Source organism: Ambystoma mexicanum, chromosome 3q (genome assembly GCF_040938575.1).
Source record: "Ambystoma mexicanum isolate Mex_15411 chromosome 3q, UKY_AmexF1_1, whole genome shotgun sequence".
In the NCBI taxonomy this organism is placed as follows: Eukaryota; Metazoa; Chordata; class Amphibia; order Caudata; family Ambystomatidae; genus Ambystoma; species Ambystoma mexicanum.
The window spans coordinates 1,200,702,650-1,200,723,301 of NC_090926.1; the positions used below are offsets into that span (position 1 = coordinate 1,200,702,650).

Sequence of the window (20,652 nt, forward strand, 5' to 3'; positions counted from 1 at the left end):
AATGAGTACTCTTCCCTGTTCATAGTCTTGTTTGTCCCCGATGAATTCCCTTTGTTTTCTTAATTTTTATTTCCTCATATGTTTTATATCCATTTTCCATGCTGATTCGGATGGTCTTGCCCTCTTCTCGCGGGTCTACCTTCTTAGTTCCTCCTCTATGTCCTGGATCTTGGCTAGGATCTTATGTTGGTCCATTCGGGCATATTTAATTAATATGTGCAGGAATGTTACTGAGCATCTATTGCTGGATTCTCCCCATTCCTGCAAAATTAAATATATAGTACTAATTTGTCCGCCCACGATTTATCTGGGCCTACTTGCATTTAAAAACACCATTTATTTTTTACAATAGCGTTAGTGTTTCTTTGGACCATATTACAATTTCATTTGTACCGATTCTACAGCCTTCCTAAAATAAGCCGGCCTGCTCGGTCTACGCTACCATGAACTCAGGCGGTACAGCCTTATAATAAACTTTAAACGCGAGTGAATAGTTACAAAACGTTATTACTTATGAACTGAATAACCCAGCCCTTTAAGAGTAGCAGCAATTACCCTGAAGATGGATGGGGATGCAGATTGTACTTGCATCAATAATCAAAACAACTCTGGTAGTGGCAAAAAGGATAACTTAATATCAATTATCTAAAACAGGTAGTACAACGAACTTGCTCAATCCTCTTACTCAACATATCTTATAAAGACTGAGCTTATATACTCATATCAGTGACGTTAACCTACGAGTTACTAGTGTCATCCAAAGTGGCACCCACGAGTATGGGTGATAGGCTCTCAGTGAAGATCCAAGTATATGATCCATACTAGTATGGGATAGTGAGTAAAGGTGATTGGTTACTTATCAGGTGGGGCAACTAAGCCCTTCCTTAAAAATGAAGGTCACCAAGTGTATGGCGTTCCATTGGTTACACAACTATAAGACCCTCAATTAGTCCTCTACAATTGGTTGGCACTCTAACCTCTGTCAATACTTTTCCACCTACATCTAGCAGCATGCAGGCTGGCCATCCATGTGCTGTGGGCTCAGCTTCCCACCAATTAGCATATCAATTCATCACTTTAGTCTGTCAATTAGGCTTTGAAGCTCAGCTGAGTGTTCTTAGCTCTGAGAAATTCAAGTAGTGAAGGCATGCTCTGTCCTCGTGCGTAAGTGTGACCATCTCGTTCATCCAACTTAATCCTTCCACGTGGCTGGAGACCATGAAATCAAGCTTTTAGTGTCTTTAAAATACTATTTCTTTTAATGGACCTCTGACGTAGTTTGTTTTGTTCATGCCTTCTGAACAAGAGTTCTGTTCTTTCACAGGATTTGTATACAATGTCAGTTCACTCCAGTTTGATAAGACCTTGGCTTCTTTGACTCATCCAATTTTGCTTCAATCTCAGAAGGCAGTCTTAACTACAACATATTAGAAATGAGTTCAACAAAGGTAGCAGGCGCCCCTCTCTCGGAAGAACAAGGCATGATAACCTGTTCAGTGGTTGTTAACCACATTGAGAGTTCGCAGCCATCTGCTTTTTGCTCACTGTACCTTTCACAGATGGGAAATATCCATTTGCATATCAGTCTTTGTCCCGCCCACATGGGCAGTCCAGCACCGAAATGCTGTGAAAGGCACAGTGAGTAAAAGCAGTGGCTGCGAACTCTCAAGTGGTTAATAACCACTGAACAGGTTATCATGTCTGTTCTTGCGAGAGAGGGGCGCCCGCTACCTTTGTAAAACAATTTTTAAGGAACCTGGGATTGGTAACCCTAGGTCTCCTGGGGGCAACCAGACGTGGTCTCCCTCTCACTGTGCTTAGAGAGGCATCAGCTTCACCTCACTGATGATCCCCAACAAGGGTGAAACACGTGTATGGGGTTGCTGGTGGTACTCTCGTTCAGATTGGAATTGCCATTGTATTTCGGTGCTGGACTGCCCCTGGGCAGGACAAAGACTGATATGCAAATGGATATTTCCCATCTGTGAAAGGCACAGTGAGTAAAAGCAGTGGCTGCGAACTCTCAAGTGGTTAATAACCACTGAACAGGCTATCATGTCTGTTCTTGCGAGAGAGGGGCGCCCGCTACCTTTGTAAAACAATTTTTAAGGAACCTGGGATTGGTAACCCTAGGTCTCCTGGGGGCAACCAGACGTGGTCTCCCTCTCACTGTGCTTAGAGAGGCATCAGCTTCACCTCACTGATGATCCCCAACAAGGGTGAAACACGTGTATGGGGTTGCTGGTGGTACTCTCGTTCAGATTGGAATTGCCATTGTATTTCGGTGCTGGACTGCCCCTGGGCAGGACAAAGACTGATATGCAAATGGATATTTCCCATCTGTGAAAGGCACAGTGAGTAAAAGCAGTGGCTGCGAACTCTCAAGTGGTTAATAACCACTGAACAGGTTATCATGTCTGTTCTTGCGAGAGAGGGGCGCCCGCTACCTTTGTAAAACAATATTAGAAATGAGGCCTTCTTGCTAATGTCCAGCACTGATAATTCATAGAGGAACCATCCATTCTTTACTTGATCAATTACACATCTATATGTGTTACGCTCACCTGGCTCCCACAGGGGCGTCGATTGGACCCGGACAGCTGCGACCTCCTCCAACGTGAAGCGTAGTGCAGAGATGACAGACTGCCTAATCTCGTCTGCTTGACCCGTAGAAATATTCTCCTTACGTTTGTAAATTAGCTCTCCATCCTGCGTGGAATGCAGGGGCGTGTAGATATCAGTTACTTTACTGGTTTGAGGGCGTTGGAAGAGTTCCGGATGAATATTGACTCTGAGGTTCCAGGCGAGAACCCTTAAGTATAAAGTTCAAAGAGTTCAATATGTCCGATGTTCTCTTGTACATTCTCTTGTGTTGCAGCTGGGTCCAAAGGAAGATTGTCTTGTGGCAGTTGATGGTGTTGAGGTAAGAGTCTGTATTACCCAACACTGTCCGGCAAAAGATGCGTGTGCTTAAACTGCTGGTTTCTCTCCTTACAGGTGCGGCGTAAGAAGTTTGGGTTTGTTACAGAATAATGCCTCCGGTTGTTATTCAGGTAAGTCTATGGTGGAGAGGTTGTATTTGTTGGCTATCGGCTCACCTTATGTTTCTTTTGTCCCCTAGATGGTGGAATTCGGCTGAGAAAATGGAGGCTGCTCCGGATCGAAAAATGTGAGGACTGGTGAGTATGGCGCGGCGCTGCAGCTGGCGATGCGTGTAGAATAATGTCCTTTTCAAGTTCGAAGACATGATGGATCCGGAATTCAGGTAAGGATTGAAATATCTGTTTTCTAACCTTTCCTTCTTTCTTCTATTGCTAGGAGCTCTGGATTCCAGACGGGCATGGCTGAAGACTGGATGCTGACTGCAGGCACAGTGAGCGTTACGCTGCTGGATGCAGAACACGAAGCATGTGCTGCTGTTCAGGCATGGTTTAAATAGCCTCCAAAGTAGTTCCAGGTAAGAAGTCCCTAGAACCACACCAGAGTGAAAAATAGTCCCTGTAGAAAAATAGTCCCATCAAGGCCCTCGTTGGCTTGGATTCATTTGCAGTATGGTCTGTAAAGTCTGAGCCTGGCGCCACTGAACCCAGACAGCCCCCAGCCGGGGCTGCTGGGGTTTTATTAAATACCTGGATGCCTGCTCCCGGGGCTGATGAGTTTGATCCGGAAGCCCGGGGGTAGGCATCATGACAATATGTTGGCGCTTGCCACAATCTATTCACTATAAAGCCAGCCTTATGATCATTTCATCTGCTTGCGTTTCTGCTGCAACCGTACACGTGTAAAATAACTAAGCCACATCATGATCCCAAGATGACACTTATCCTTGAAACTCTCGATGCTTTATAGAATATCTTCATGGACTCATGTTTCTACACCCTTTATGTACGTCAGCTCAACATGATGTCACCATTCGTCTTTCCCGTTTATTGGCTCTGCTTCTTCAGGAATCTCATTTAAACAACCATCATATTTCCTTGTGTTCAGGTATGGTTTTCTTAATGGGAATCTTGCCTCTAGGATTCCTTTTGGCCTTTGTAGTTTCAACTGTTCCGTATGACATACTCTGGTTTCAAACATAGGTAATATGGGCAGGATATTTGAGGTGTGGGTACTTAGCTCCTCCTCTACACTTCCCTTAGATACGGAATGCCATTCTGAACAGTATAAATAGGATTTACTTACCTTCAATAAGCTGTGTGCCTTCTTAAATAAGTATTCTCAAAGGCTAACTTTACTTAGAAACCGTCTCGCGATTCTCACAGAAAGTTTAACTTGTGAATTGGGTTCCCCTCTTCCCAAAAGTAATGCTGTTGGTTTCACTTGGGTCTTGCATCCCCCGCCTTTCTGTTATAGCTTGTCCAGAATAAGTGCCTATGTCATACTTCCCTTTTCGGATGCTGGTCTCCATCCAAAAGTATAGAGGTTTGACTTAACTTGCATAGCTGTGTGCCACCCAAAAAGAAGTCAGTTCTTGCTTCCCTTAGTCTGAAGATCAAACCAAAGTCAAACTCCCTAGACTAACTTATCCTGAAGAGTTCTAGGTTTACACTAGTCCTGGACTAAGTGTTCCACTATTCTGAAAAATATAGTGTCGAGTTGACTTACTATCCGATTTGCTGTTGGCGCCATGGCATAAATGACAGGGTCTACTATACTTGGAATTAGTGTAAAGTAATCCGAAAGTAACTTACGGTTTTACCCCAAGAATAGGTGCGACCTATCCTGAATGTGTATGATAAGTTTTGACTTTGCTAGAAATAAGATTACATGCTTTGGTCTGTGCAGCTTCAAGCATAGTGTTTTAAATATGTGATGGTACTTATTTACCCAATATTTACCTTGGTCTACTTGTATTTAACCCCTTAAGTGCCAAAGACGAGGTATCTCGTCCTTGGAATTGCATATGCAGTGCCAAGGACAAGCTGGCCTGTCCTTTTTGGCACCTTGTTTTGAGCGATACCTGCAGAGCAGGGATCGCTCAAAACTGTAATCCAGCCCCCTGGCTATGTGAGGGGGAGGTCACTACCAGGGGGCCAGATTACCTTCAGTTTCACGTTGGTGGGATTTTTTGCCCCCCTGAAATGGTGGTGGCCCTCCCACACCAAGTGGAAGGGGCACCCCTTGTAGCCCTCACTGGGGCAGATTTATGCCCCCAAGCAGGTGTACACAAGGTGCCCCCCTCCATCCAATTGGGGGTGGGTGAAGAGCCACCAGGAATAAGTGTGCAGGCCCCCAAAGGATGGGGCCTGCAGGTTAGGGCCGCCCTGGGGGCAACTAGCTGATCTGCCACCAGGGAAGGGGGGGCACAAGAAAAAAGAATTTTGGGTGGGGGCCACCAGCGATATACTTTACAAAAAAGGGGGAGGCCCTCTCCCCCCTCACCCCAAGGGGAAACGGGGCACCCCTTGTAGCCCTCCCTGGGGGCAGATATCTGCTCCTAGGAAGGGGCATCTGACCCCAGGGAGGGCTGAATGAGATGCCCCTGCATTTGGTGTGGGGTAGAGGGTCACCCCCCATTACATTAGAAAATTACCTGATGGTATAGGGTGCCCCTCAGCCCACCCTAAAGTGTAGTGTACCTTTTCCATTTTTTTTCTTGGTTTACGAAACAAACTTGCCTTAGCACAGGGTCACATTGGTGTGCCAATCTGGCCCTGGGGGGCCCCAACCCTTACTGCCCCACCCACTGGGGGGCCTGACCCACAGTTTTTGGGGGTCCTCTTACCCACCAGAAATGGAGGGGTGTACCTCACGCAGCCGTTTGTAGGAGGCCCAGGGAGGCCTGCATGAGGTGCCCCCAAAAATGGTGGGACAGGGCCCCCCCAGAGGAGGGGCAGTAAGGTTTGGGCCCCCGGGGCCAGATTGGCACACCAATGTGACCCTCTGTGCCAAGGCAAGTTGGGTTACCAAAGGAAAAGTGAAAATGGTGGAACGCTTTTTAAGGGGGGCTGTGGGCACCCCAAAGGATCAGGGAATATTCTTATGGGATGGGGCATTGACCCCCTCCCCCCACAATGGAGTGGGTGACATGTCATGCAGCCCTCCCTGGGACCAGCTATCTGGTCCTAGGAAGGGACGGCTCAGGCCAGGGCAGAGTGCAGGACAGCCCCTCACCTCATCTGCCCCCAGGGAGGGCTACATTTTGCTGGTGTGACCGTAGGCAACATGTTTGTTTTGTTTATAGCTTTAGCTACGCGAGCAGCTGTAACGTTATGCGAGTACTGTTTTTTATTATTCTATGATTAGGGCCCACTGTTAGTGGGGTAGATGAGACTGGGTCGTCTGGGCAGATATGTTGTGGGCTAGGAAACAATTGTAGGGGCAGGCCACAAATTGCCCCCAGAACATTAAAGTTTCCCTGGGAGCGGATCCCTCCCATGTGGGAGGTCTGTCTGCAAGCCCAGGCTCCACCTCTGGCTGTGCTACGTTAGAGGTCACCACTGGGGAGGAATGGGGATCCTGCTGGTGCTCCCTGTAGCTGCCGCTGTGCTTAGGGGACGGTACATGGAGGTCCAACGCCAGGGACATCACCTACAACTGTCCTGGAGTTTTGGCTGGGCTGCATTACAGCTTTACCCTTCAGGGAGGTAGTGGCACACTGCCAAGAACAAAAATGGGCTGTGCCGAAATGCTTGGTGTTACCAGTAGGTTACCCTTTTCTGCCCCCGGTAGGTGCACCCACACATGTGAGGTACTGTTTTCATCGGGACATGTGGGGACCCGGGAAGGTAGGCCATGTGTTGGGTTGCTGATGGTACTCTTGTTCAGAGAGGAATTGCCATAGCATTTTGGTGCTGGACTGCCCTTGTGGGCGGGACAAAGACTGATATGCAAATGGATATTTCCCATCTGTGAAGGTACAGTGAGCAAAAAGCAATGGCTGCGAACTCTCAATGTGGTTAACCACCACTGAACAGGTTATCATGCCTTGTTCTTTCGAGAGGGGCGCATGCTACCTTTTTTGTACATGTGTTGGGGTGTGTTTCGATGGGTGGCCAGAGTGAAATGTCTGAGAATGGTCTTCATTTCCATTTTCAGAGACATTTCCCTGTGTCTACACACCTAAACACGCCACCAACAGATGTCATACCTTCTCGTGTTCCCACAGGTGTCCTGATGAAAATGGTACCTCACATGTGTGTGCACCTACCGGGGGTGGAAAAGGGTAACCCGCTGGTATCCAAGCCTTTTGCCACAGCACATTGTTCATGTGGGCAACCTACGGCACATTTCAGACTTTGCTGGGGCTTCTGGGTAATTCATTTTGGGTCGATTTGCGCAAATCATACCTCTGCGGATCGGAAATGCATGGGGTTCCCGGTTTTCCTTGGTGGCTTGGACACCCGAGGCCCATATCTGTATAGTGGGCCCGTCTGCAGAGTGTGAAAACAGACTTGGGTTACTTGTGTTTTAGGCTTTCCCCTTGGCACACAGGTAGGTGCACCCACACATGTGAGGTACCGTTTTCATCGGGACACCTGTGGGAAGGTATAACATTTGTTGTGTTTGTGTGGTTTTCATAACGTTTTGACCCATTTGCTGGTGCCCTTTGTCACACAACCCTTCCATTTCCCCAAATGTGACTTACATTTAGTCGCTGCTTTAGACACCACACACTTTTGTAGCCTGCACAAGTGACCTACACTTGAAAAGATCTGCCTGTGCTCTTTCAAAAAAATGTATGCTTGCCGTTCCTCACCACATTGATTTTCCCCGATTTAAACATGCTAAGTGAGTCTGTTCAGGCCATGAGCATAAACCCGTGTACCATGGCTCAGTGTTTGGCTTGTGGTATTGCTTGTTTTGTAAACCTTCAAAAAATGTGCACTTTCCAAACTGCAAGAGTTGGGGAATGTAGCAGAGCATTGCTTTTCTCAAAATTCATAGAAGCCGTACCAAGTCAACCATGTCCAAAACACCTTTTGTCATTTTCCCGCTTTTCCCCCACAATCTATAGCATTTTCCCCTACCTAGTTGCCCGACCTACGCAAATCACCCCTTTCCAAACTTGAAATTTTGTCTACTTTTCAGAAATATATGCCTCTGTCCTCCAATTCGGCTTTCCTTCCCTTTTCTTCCATTCCGTCCATGCATGTCCAATTAGCAAAAATTGCCAAAATTGCCTACCTCCCACAAAACAGTTAACCAATGTTTTTTCGTTTCCACTCAACCTGTTATTGAAAGCCAGGAAATTGGGGAATTCAGTACAGCAAACCATTCTTTCCTAGCTCTTACAAGGAAAGAACCACAGGCTTCTTTGTACATCATTTTATTGGCATTTTTTTGAAATAACAAAAATGTTCACCTTTTTGCTCATTTTCCCTCACCCTCTACATCAACCTAGGATTCCTGGGTGGCGTTACGACTGCCTACATGTGGGGGGGAAAAAAGGAGCCAAATTTGGCTGAGATCTCATGTAACAAAAGAGTTACAAAGCATTGAATGGCCACATACCGAAATCACCAACAAAGGCCCTGGCACTGGGGGGGGAGGGGGGGGAAATACCCATGCACTTAAAGGGTTAAAATAAACAAATTTTTTTGCGATGTTAATGAGAATTCTCAGAAATGTGCCGATTCCTCTACCTTAGAGACCCCCAGCTCTTTTGCTGGGCTCTGGGACTTTAGCTGGAGAGCGAGACCCTTTTGTCCCACTGATGTATTTTAATGCGATTTAACAGTTTCTTTTGGTTTTTGGAGTCTGACAAACTCCATAGTCATCTTTTTACATTGTGTCACACAGCACCTTTAGTGCAGTGGCACAGGGAAGTCTCAGATTAAACAAAACTTTAAATAGCTGCTGTTGGTTAAACTGTTTCCAAGAGCAGTGTCACCCTTTCTACGATTAATGGCTGGCGGCAGTGATCTACTTTTTACTATCGTGGTGGGTCTTTAACCGGGGGCTGCATTCGCAGCAAAGCACCCTTGGGTGCAATTTATGTTAAAATGGCCCCAGTCTGAGGAAAGGTCCTTCTTGAGATTTACTATGCACGCCAAACCAGGTTTGGTCCCTTTGTTTTTGGCGGGATTCACAAGTAAAACCTGTTGCTGGCGCCAAGGTGTCTGGTGGGGGCAGGAAGTGAGGTGCCCAAAAAACTGCCTGTGCTTAATCTTCTAGGAGACAGCAATGCACTATTAGGCGATTGGCCAGCTGGCTGTGAGGCAAGGACATCCACCCTGCTGGGTGACTGACAGCTAGGCTGAAATGAATGTGAGAAACCTGCATGAAAGGCGAGGCTTTTTGGGTTGGAAGGCAGAGTCAACCACTGGACGAAGGAATCCGAACAACTTGGAAGAGAGACCTGCTGCAACTCCTGCACCATTGCATTGCCTGGTGAAGCCCTGCTGCTGTGCTATACTCTGAATTCGCCTCGACTAGAGAAACCCTGCAAGGACGACTTCTCTTGAATTGGTGGGACCAATCAACTTTAAGTAAGCCACCTGGACACCCTCTAAGCTGGTTGCACTTCCACTGCAGTTGCTATTGGAATCGAAGAGCCATGGAGATAACCAGTTTGTGCGCGTTGCTTTCAAGTTGGCCAAGAGCTCCAGGAAGATCCTCCGGACTCCCAGGAAGCAGGACTGACCAAGCCTGAGGCACCTCAGAGTGCTGGACCCCAGATGCAAGGAAAGCCCATCTTGACAGCCAGGAAACCTGGTGGTGCTAGTTGCGGTAGACGCAAGGAGCTGAAACACCGAAGTGCCACTTGTTTAAAGATTGCCGGTTACTGTCAGTGACCGTCCCATTGCAGGAGTCTTCAGAGGTCCTCCCTCTTGCCCCCACGACCGAGGCACAGGAACACCAGGATCTGCAGAGCTGCACAGGAACAGAAGTCATCTGCTGCATTTTCTTCTAACTAAAGGTACTGTACCTCTTGTTGTAGAGTTGCTTGCATCTTCTACTACTCACAAATCTAACATCTTGTTGCCCTACATGGATTTTTCTTCAAAGACTTCGAAAACATTGTGCAGACTTTTCTTACTTACCTGCAAGAAGGCTAAGAATATTTGTGATCCGTTTGCTCTAATAACCTTTTCTATGACACTTATAACAGTACTATTCTAAATGCCAACAGTAATATATTAATGTCCACAGTGTCCTAGCTATTTAAGTCACCTGAGGGTGTAGGAACTGTGCCATCCCCAATGGGTGTTTGATTTAGAAACTAAGGGTGTATTGAGGTATTTGTGTGTTGCGGGAATGCTTATTCAAAGGACTGATAAACAATTTGTTTATGAAACCGAGTGTATTTGGATACTTGTCACTGAATCTTTGTGTAACTCCCACAGCTCACATGGACCTCTTGAGACTAGCATGGCTGCTCAGCCGAACTACCAACCTGTGTAGAACAGACTTATAGCAAAGGTTGGGTTACTATTGCCAGAAAGCCACGTTTTAGTGCACCCAAAGGGTACTGCCCCAAATCTTTAACAGTTTTACTAAACCCTTAGTTGAACTTCAGAAAAACTGTCCCAACAGCTACCATAGTACATTACAGTCAGTCCAAAGTTAAGAAACTGACACCAATCACTATGGAGACATAAAAAGGTCACACAAGAGTAAAGGACTAGGCGAGGGGGAAAGAAAAATAAAAAGATTCCTTCACCTAGGGAAAAGGAGAAATATTTACCAAGTGCAAGCAACAAGTTCAGGTGGTGTTAGGCAAGATTGGTGTAGTCTCCCACAGGGGGTACTGAGTACAATCTGGTCCTCCTGGTAATAGGTAACCCAACCTTTAGTACAAGTCTGTACTACACAGGTTGGTAGTTTGGCTGAGCAGCGAGAGGGGCCAATGTGAGCTGTAGGGTTGCAACAGTTGCACTGACAACTATCCAAATAAACTCTTACACAATATTTCTTGATTAAACAATTAACAGTCAGTTTGAATAAGTCTTCTTTAGAAGGGAGCAGATATGTAACACATACTTTAATACTCAGTTTCAATACATCAGTAGATACCCATTTGGCTCAGATCAAGGGTGTCTCGCGTCTGAAGCGAAGGGCAGTCAAAGAAAAGGGCAAGTCCTGTTTGGACCAGGAGGATCCAGGGTCCGACCCCATGCTAAAACAGCAGGTAAGCATGCACCAACGTTCCCACCCTCTCTGAAAAACCCCCCCCCCACCCCTCGTGTTCCCTTGTGCCGTCCCCACCCCCCCCTTTCCCGCACACAGGAGTCTGTCCTGATACATTCTGGTTTCACCATCAGTCTTATGGCCAATGCTGGATTTTACTTTTATGGACTTCATGGATTCACGGTGCGTCACCCTTTCTCAACTCTCATGCTGGACTTCCTTTGCATCTTGTGGCCCTGCATTACACTGTTCCCATCTTCATCTTGTATCCTGGTTTGCAACATTATGTGCTACTACTGATTTCTGCAATTGTATTCGCTCGCTTTCTTCTCCACTCTGACAGCTCTGTTCTCTCTTCGCCTCCCGCCCCCATCTCTTTTATGCACTTACTCTATTAGAATTGTTCCCTGCCCTAGTATGATGGCAAGCTCTTCTGTCGCTCTCCCACCCCCCCTCTCCCCCCCACCCCCCCTCCAGCACCATCTGAAACGTTGTCAGGCCTAGTACGATAGTCGCTTGTTTTGTTCCTCCCCTCCCTTTCTGCACCCCTCTCCCTCTTTTGTTTTTCTCCAGCTCTACCCGAAATGTCGTTAGGCAGAGTATGATAGTTTAATTTCACATCCTTACTGTTCATGGCCTGCAAGACTCATTGTATGTTCCCTTGTTCCTTGCCTTGAAGCATTTTGAAACACATTGTGTAAAGGCGCTATATAAATAAACTATCATATCAATCTCTTTACCTTAGTCTTGTAGCTTTAGTGTTAAGTTGCAGAACGGGGGGGGGGGGGGGGTTCACTAGGGTATAGTGTCAAATGGGCAGGTCAGGATAGGTTAAGAAGCAAAAGTCAGAGTTCCTAGTTGAGTCCACTGGCTTCAGAGAGGAGATCCTGGGAGGATTCAGCAGGGGCCTGGGTGCACAGGACACCCCAAAACTAAACCGGAATCGCAAGGAGACTTACAGTAAATACCCAAGCCAGCAAAGATAATTTTGCAGCGGGACGACTTTGGGATCTGCAGCTAAAAACCTGGTAGTTGAATTCCTGAAAGGAATTTCAGCAAGGATCACAGGGAAGACCCTAGGCAAATTTTTCCTCGCGGCTGGTTGTGACACCTTTTTCAGGAGCACAGAATATCGCTGGGCGGGTTCTCATCGTTTGCAAGGTCCAGCACTCCGATGAGGGGAATTTTAGGACTGGAATCATGCCTCTGGCGATCCAGAAGCCCATGAAGTCCAGCTAGGTTCGGAAAACTGCACCGCACAATGGCTCAGGGTATTGCAGCCACGCAGGAATGCAGCACGGTGTGGGATGTCTCAATGCAGGTCTTCAGTCTAGAGGGGCTCACAAGTCTTTGGGTCAGGGTTGTTTTCGGAGTCCCCAGGTCGATTGGAAGGAAGGGCTACAGCAAGCTCCGGTTACACAGCAGGCTCTCCGGTTGCTGGAATTCGTTCAGCCTCTTTTCCTTAATCATCCTCTTCGGTTTCAGTGGTCGACTATTCAGCTTCGCAGTATAAAAGGAACTACAGCACAACCTTGGCATTCTCTCCCTGCATTTTACAAGAAGGTGCAGTCTGGTTGTCCAATCGGAACAGCCAGCGCGCCCCCCTCCTAACCCCCCCGCTCCCCACAAATGGGATTTGACCCAATTCAAGCAAGGTGTGAGACAAAGGGCTGGGAGTTTAACTCCTGCCTCGCTTTCTGCCCTCAGACTGGAGCCTGGAGTCCAGGGGACTCCCAGAAGATAAAAATCAAAGGAATTTCCCACCTTGGATTTCAGGGGAAGGAACAAGAAAAGACAACACTAAAATGGCAAAAAAAAGACAACAGGTGCCATTTTGGTAAAATGAGCACCCTTCGGTGCCTGTACTGCTATGTGAGCACAGCCCGTGGTAAAGGTGCACCAAATCAATGCCTGGTGGCAGTGATACCTGTATTAAAGGCAAGCTTGTCCCTGTAACAGAATTTAGGGGCTACATTGCATCTCCCCAGCACTCCACATAAGGTGGTGTGTGCTGGCTTCACAGAATAAAATGTAAAAGGGATCCAAAGATCCTTTCTACCCTTGGACACTGTAGACAACCCAAGTTTAGCTAAAGAAAGCTTTACAGATAAGCCCGTTCTGCAATCCAACAGGCACATATTGCCAATAAGTTGTTAGAGGGTAACTTTAAAAAGACTATAGAGTAAAAAAAAAAAAGAAACGACCCATAAAGAGTTAAAGATTCTGCAAGTGTGGAAAAAGGTTCCCACATAGGTATTAAGGAAAAATATCCTACTAGTAATTCAAAGAGTTCTGGGGTTGAACCAGGTAAGATTTACAAGTTCTGTGAAAATCTTACCCAACAACCCTCTCACCATCAGAGCACCACAATGTAGGGGATCCACAATTCAATTAACATAAGTCATCCAGATAAGATTGAGGGAGGATTATTTTACTATTTTTACTCTTGAAATGACATTTACTCAGAGTAAAAATGATTTTCCTTTGCAAGAGAGTAGAATGCATGCAACATCCAACCGACGTGCACAAAAACTGTATGATATTACTATGTGGCAGCTTTCTGCAGTGACAAAATACACCTTCCATTTTTTCTCCAACATCTGGCCATTTGCTGTCCTGTATGCATTTAAATGTTGCAAACAAACCTAGCCATTTACACAGTAAAGTAAACATGACTTGCATTGTGTTGGAGGTTCGATAGCATACTTGTCTTTTGGTTGAAAGTCATCATTTCCTGGAGCTACTACTACCTAATGGTATGCCAACGTTATGATACAACAGTGCAGAGAGGTAAGGACTATGCTAAATTCTATATTTAATCTCATGGTCAAATGATTTATACCATTTTGGCAAAGCGCTGTACACAGAACATTTATCACCAAACCGAAGTCGGTACTCCTTTATCGGCCTAGACAGGATAAAAGACAGTTGGCCTTGCCGGGATTTAAACCTGCAAATCATGCAGATTGCAGCAATGAGGGCTCAAATGGCTGCGCTCTTATTGGCCAACATCCTTCAGAGGTCAGTAAACAGATCACCTGAGGTGTAATCAGGACCTAGATGTTGGACAAACCATCTATGAAGTGCTACATAAAGTTAAATGCCTATCTGGATTATCACAGACGGGTGTTGCTGAGTTTCTATTTCAACTACAACTAACGTTTGTCTGTTTAAAAAGATTGCAATATTTGATAGGCAGATCATACAAAGGCAAACATTTTAACTATTTTAAACTATCATGTACCAGAAGGTATATAGCAAATATAACAGTTAAGGTGAATCAAAATGTCAATACAATATAAGGGGATCAAAAACAAAAACCAACAAAAGGAGAGGGAGGGGGAAAAGGGTAAGGGCAATAGGCATACATATTCCATGAAAACAATACATTTATAAAAAAGAACAGCATGCATTTTCTCCAAGCGATGCATAGACAAATAGAAATGGCAAATATTAAGAGATAAATTGAAGTATTCTTCCAAGTAGTTTTGGAAAGCAATATTAATCAACAGGTTAAATGAACTTGGAAGTAATTTGTCTAACTGGATTGGCAACAGTGCCAGTCATAAGGTTGGCCAAAGATTGGTTCTGTCGGATGTAAAATGTATTGTATACGAGACCAAACCTGTGACCAAAAAGCATGAACAAATTTGCCATTAAATATTAAGTGAACAAACTCTGCATTACGATAAGATCAGCATTAATAGCTATCCAGGTTTTTGGCAAGGTGCACTTGGGTTAGGAAGGCTCGGTGAAGGATAAAAAAAAGTTTGAGTAAGGTTGGCAGCAGGAGAGGCGCATTAAATGCAACGTTTATGAACAAAAACACATGACATGCATTACTTACCGTAAAGTAATCTGATTGAATCTGCTTAGATTTGCATGCTGTGCATATAGTCCGACATCCAGTGGTCACTGCGGAGTATTGCATCTCGTCTTTCAGGAATCGAAAGGGGACAGACATGGGCGTGCCTGTAACACTATCCCCAATATGCTGTGTAGTGTACCCAAAATCCCTCATGCGCCGAGGTCCCTTCAATTTTGTTTCTGCCGTGATGGAGCCTATGACTATCGTGAGTGGAGTACAGAAAAGAAAATGGTAAAACGTCTATGTTCCTTCCATCCATGTGGGGAGGAAGGGTGGGCGCATGTGAATCTAAGCAGATACAATCATCAGAAATGCTTTTATGGTAAGTAATGCATGTCTCCTGATGCTTGTTAATCTTAGAATCACATGTGCATAGACTAGCGAGCAGTACCCGGGGTTGAAGGTGGGATGTGAGAAGGAACAGTAGAGAAAAGATGTCTTAGTACTGCTTGTCCTACCTGACCAGACCTAGAATGAGTGTCTAGGCAGTAGTATTTTTGTAAAGGTATGTACAGAACTCCAGGTAGTGGCTTTGCAAATGGACTCTAAGGGAACATTTGAAATGAATGCTATGGAAGCCCCAGTACCCCCCCCCCCCCCCCCCCCCCCGAGTAGGCTTGAAGGGCAGTCCTCTTAGCAATAGAAAAACAGTGATGCATTTGACAATCCTTAAGAGATAGATTTGGAGACCTGCTGCCACTGAAACGAAAAACTGTTTTACTGGTGGAGTTCTTTCCACGTAACGCATGACAGCTCTGCTTACATCTAGTGTGTGTGCAGGCTTCTTTCTACCGTGTTTGAGGGGTTCTAAAAGAACATTGGTAGTTCTATGGATTGGTTCACATGGAACTTTGAAATTAATTTAGGCGCAAACCTAGGGTAAGTGCGCAGAACCACCTCGAGGGGGTAGAGTTTCAGCCCCTTACTTTCCCACATTGTGCCCCTTTGTGGGGGATGGGGTTTTGTAACTGCTGGCTACTTGGGGAGAGGACCAGCTATTCTCCCCCCCCCCCCAAGCTTAATTTTGAGCTTGGGGGAATCATTGCCCACGAAAGTAACGTCTGTTCCAGCTTCATCCACTGCCTTTCCGAAAAAATGAGTGTCCTTCACTGGTTTATAAGTGAAGCTTGTGTCTCTGGCTTGAACCTAGAGTTGCTTAGCCATACGTGCCTTTTCAGGAGGGTGCCTTCAGCCAAAGACCTGGCAGTTTCTGCTGCATCCAAAGTATTTAACATACTTTGCTTAACTTGTCTGCCCTCTGACGGTTGAGAGCAGTCGGGCTCGCAGCGGCTCAGGGACTTCTTGAAGGCCTTCCTGGCTAATGTTCTATTGTTGACGATGCGATTATGCTTTGGGGAAAAGGAACACTGGGGCAGCTTAAAGTCTTACATTCCTTGTCAGGGGGTGCCTCCCCAGTGGACAGGGGAACCCCTGCTCTTTTCCTGGTAGTTGCAACAACCAATGAATCTGGAGAAGGACTCCTAATGTCAAGGGGGTCAGAGGGCGAGGGTCGAAAAAGCTTCTCTACCCTCGGATTCACAGCTCTTGTAAGTGCAGGTATTAAGAGGGGCCAACCTCTTTGAATTTAGTAGAGTAATAGCTTGGCTGGCATGAGTTTTTTCAAAATGTCCTCCACAAAATCCACCTCTGGAACGGCTTCCTGCATAATGTTGAAGTGTTCCGCTGCTTTCCTCCATATGGCATTGAAAGCCATTTGATCGTCCACCGGGAAGGCTCGTCTAGTGGGTATGCTTGGAGGGGAGCCCAGCCACAAGGCATCAGTTTCGAGGTGGAGAAGGTTACTGCCAAGAGTGAGGATCAATTGAGTCTGGATTTACACCCCACTCCCCCATCCCCCCCAAACCTCAGTGGGGTCTAAGTGGACCCCAGTCAAAGGGATCCTCATTCTCAGTGAGGTCATAAATGTATTCCTGGTCTTCCTCATCTTGGGTAGGGTCAAAGACCCTCTGCAGCTTAGCCACAGGGAGAGGGATTTTCTTCTCCCTAGACTTCTTGGTTGTGGACTTCTCAGAGTTCTACAAATCTCTAGCCTGTCCATGAATCTTTAAAATGTCTCTAGTCCAAACATAGGAGCCTGAGCGGCCCAGGGGTGAAGAGGGCTCATCTAATAGATCCTCTGTAAATGTAGATTCAACATTGAAGAAATCCCTTCAGGAGCTTCCGAAAAGTGATTTTGGGGTACCAACGGTTGACATGTGTCCTTGTGGCTGAAGGCCTTTCCATAGATTCCGGTAAATTTAGGCCTATCCTTGGGTTTCGATTAATCCTTGGGCCTTTGTGAGAATCCGCCGAAATGATCCTGGCGATGCTCTCGGTAATCACTTCATCCTCGGGAAGTTCTGAAGTGTGGGCCTCTGGTTGCGCAACTTTCAGCGGAAGTGGTATTTTTGGCCATGGACGCCTTCTTACAATGCGTCTCGACCGGGATGGTGGCTATTGGGGTCAGCGCCCTTTGATTTAGTAGGCCCAGTCGCAAGGCGCATCTGCGGTTGCAGTGAGGGCTGCTGCTTTGGTCGAAGACCTCCCTAGGTTTGTGTCTAGTGTGGGGAACATGTGCGTCTGTCACTGGGGTGTACATTTATAGCAGGACCTAGGTCTTGCCTAGCGGGACTTCGGGACAGATGCGGAGCGAGAATGCTCCGCTGAGAGTTCAATCGCCCCCAAATCTGAAGCTAGTTCACTCAAACCCTCGTCGCAATCGGCGGTTGTGACAGTGGGAGAACCAGACTCTGCATGCAACATTCTGTAGGCAGCCCACCGCTTAACATGGCACTCCTTCAGTTTTGGGCGCAGGAGCTTGCAAGCCGCACAAAACAACTCGTGATTGAGGGTTAAACACTGGCTACAGCGTTTTCCTTCAAAGGGAATTTATTCCTGCAAACGGGACCAAAACCTAAATGAGTCCTCTCCATAGCTAAGGAAACAAACATGAATAGACCCAGGGAACAAAGAGGAAAGGCATTTTCAGAATGGGAAATGTCCACACCGACCTCTCTCCCTACTGTGTTGGCTGGCCAGAAGGCCCAGACACGTGGTCGGCCAGAAGGCCCAGACACGTGGTCGGCAGCATCGACTTGACCCAGTCCGAAGATCCGTGGACTGTCTTTGACAGAGAACTTTAACAGCAGTCGATGGAAGGGACGGTAGTGTAATCTCTAACTTTAATATAAATATTACGACCAAAGGTCGTAAAGAACAAGCAATTCTCTCTGGACGAGCTCTGCATAAGGCGACCAGTATGCTGGGTGGAAAAACCAATCCGAGCTACCTCGATGCGCGAGGGATTTGGGGTACACTACACGTCACATTCGTGATAGTATTAAAGGCACAGCCATGGCGAGGTCCCCTTTCGATTTTCGAAAGACAAGATGCAACACTCCAGTGACCACTGGATGTCGGACTATATTCACAGCATGTGATTCTAAGCAGATTAACAAGCATCAGAAAATGTGTTACAAAAGATTAATTCGCAATTGCAACTTACATTTCCTTCTTAAACAATCCTAAAGTGCTAGGAAAAAAAATATGCACAGTGCTTCCGTTTGCTCCATGAGCATCATCGCAGCAGAAGCTGAATGGAATAAACCATCCCTTTTATCAGTGTACAGTTTCTTTTTTTGAAAGGCTTGAGAGAATGTGTGTTTGAGGCTTTTCTCCATGGCTTGCAATTACATCAGTGTACATGAAAATTAAAAGTGGTCTGGTTTCTGTCTGATTAACATATTACATAACTTTGACAAGAGTGGAATGTAAACAGATTACTGCAATTTGTTGAGAAAAAGCTTGTGCACCAAACAAACTAGTTGACAGAGCGAACCTAGGCAGTCCATTCAAAGCCTCCACCACTTAAATAACTCTTAAATATTTGTTGGGGTGTGGTCAGCAGCCATGCAATTAAAATATAAGTTAATACCAGACCATTCCCCACAAGCCACCACATTTTCCATAGCATTAATCAAGACATTAAGGAATCCTTCTCTTCCAGTCAAACTCAATCCCCACACTTTTGGATAATGCTCCAAGTATTTACTTCAATGCAACACTTACCTAAAAGAGAATGCATCTGGCAGTAGCAAGACGCCATCTCCCACCTTGTACTGTACTCCATTTTTGTGAGCTAGGGCAAAACACACTTTACCCTCCATTTCCTCTTGAGCCTCAGAAACCCTGGGCATTTCCTGAAGCCTTATTTCAGCCAAGCGAGTACAGCTAGCACAAAACCTAAGGAAAATAAATTGCCATTGTAAATGTCAGCCCAGAGTGCAATTTGCAAGCTATATACACACACACACACAGAAAGATTGATGCTTAGGCAGAGCTACAATGAGACGAGAAACCAGTTGCTTGCCAGAAGTAGTTGCCCAGAGTTGGCATCTTTCGGTTGCATGGATGGTCTTTCTGGGATCTCTTGCTAATGCAGTATTACATTTTTTGCATAATCCATATTATCACTACTTGAAAGACCTAGTGCAACCCCTTTTCTGCTGGGCTCTCTCAACTCCTAGGGGTAGCAGGGCAGGTTTGATTTTAAGCACCCCATGCTGGTCCTGGGGAAGATTGGCAGCAAGTGATAATGGGTACTGTATGCCCCATAAAATAGCTTGAAATTATATATATTTTTTACAGGGCCTGCAGTAGTAGCCCTGTAGTTCTGGTTAAGTTGCTGAACTCCTAGGAAGAACACTTTTTGGGCAGCTTATAAGACCTTCCAGTGGCTGAATCCTTGCCAAACCTATGGCCTTGCCTGAATTTCTTTGGCAGGTTTGATGAGGTTTCAGTAGGGGGGGCGGGGCAAAGTTGTGGAGGGCCCCAATTTTTTGTTTCCATAGACGCAATGTTCTGCTCACGTCTACAGCCGAAACAGCTGGACAGATTGTCACCAAATTTGCAGCAGGAGCGGTCGGAAGGTCTGGAGAGCGTGCAAAAAATAGCCTAACAGTAGGTTAAAAGTATTTGTGATACCAGGGTTCAATCTGCAGACCCACTTCGCCGTTTGGTGTGCGGATGGGCTTCTGATTGGCCTAGAGGGCAACGTGATGTCCACGTACATCCGATGCACCCACTGATTGTATAGTGAAAAGCATGAAGTGTGTCAGATTTTTGGAAGCACCTACATGTCCAAAAACATTGCGGTAAAAACCTATTGAAAAAGAAAACATTGCACTTGTCAAACTCAATCTCTGGGGAGGTGGGGTGATTAGTATGGGATATGGCAGTAAGAAGCCAAAAAACAGGTGTTCCGTGAACAGTCCGGATGTTCAGTGTTCGACAAGATTTGAAGTAGTACCCTTTGGATGCACTACAACAACCTTGACCTCCGGGAAATAGGAACATAACCTTTGGTATAACTATGTACCACACAGGTTGGTAGCATGATTGAGCAGCCAGGCTTCTCATAAGAGGGGTCAATGCAAGCAGTAGGGGAGCTACAGAGATTCACAGTAACAAGTATCTAAATAAACATTTATACTCAAGGTTTCTTGATTAAACAATTAGTCATTTAACAGTCAGTTTGAATAAGCCTTCTTCAGAAGGGAGCAATATATAGCAACACCTCCAAAATTCTTAGTTTCTATAAATCTGCAAACACCCATTTGGGATGCCACACAGACACTTAATACACCCTTGGGTGACAAATAGCTACAGCACTTGTGGACATCAATATATCACTGTTACATTTAGAGCAA

The 20,652-nt window shown here is 46.0% G+C and overlaps 1 protein-coding gene across 1 annotated transcript in view; it reads right to left on the reverse strand.

Annotated features, from left to right (window-relative positions):
- The window catches only part of DNMT1 (DNA methyltransferase 1), a 425,596-nt gene that overhangs the window by 167,379 nt on the left and 237,565 nt on the right, over window positions 1-20,652 (reverse strand). The window contains exon 21 of the mRNA XM_069604056.1: window positions 19,013-19,186. Coding sequence (XP_069460157.1) covers window positions 19,013-19,186 — 174 coding nt within the window. The remainder of the gene's footprint in view (window positions 1-19,012; window positions 19,187-20,652) is intronic.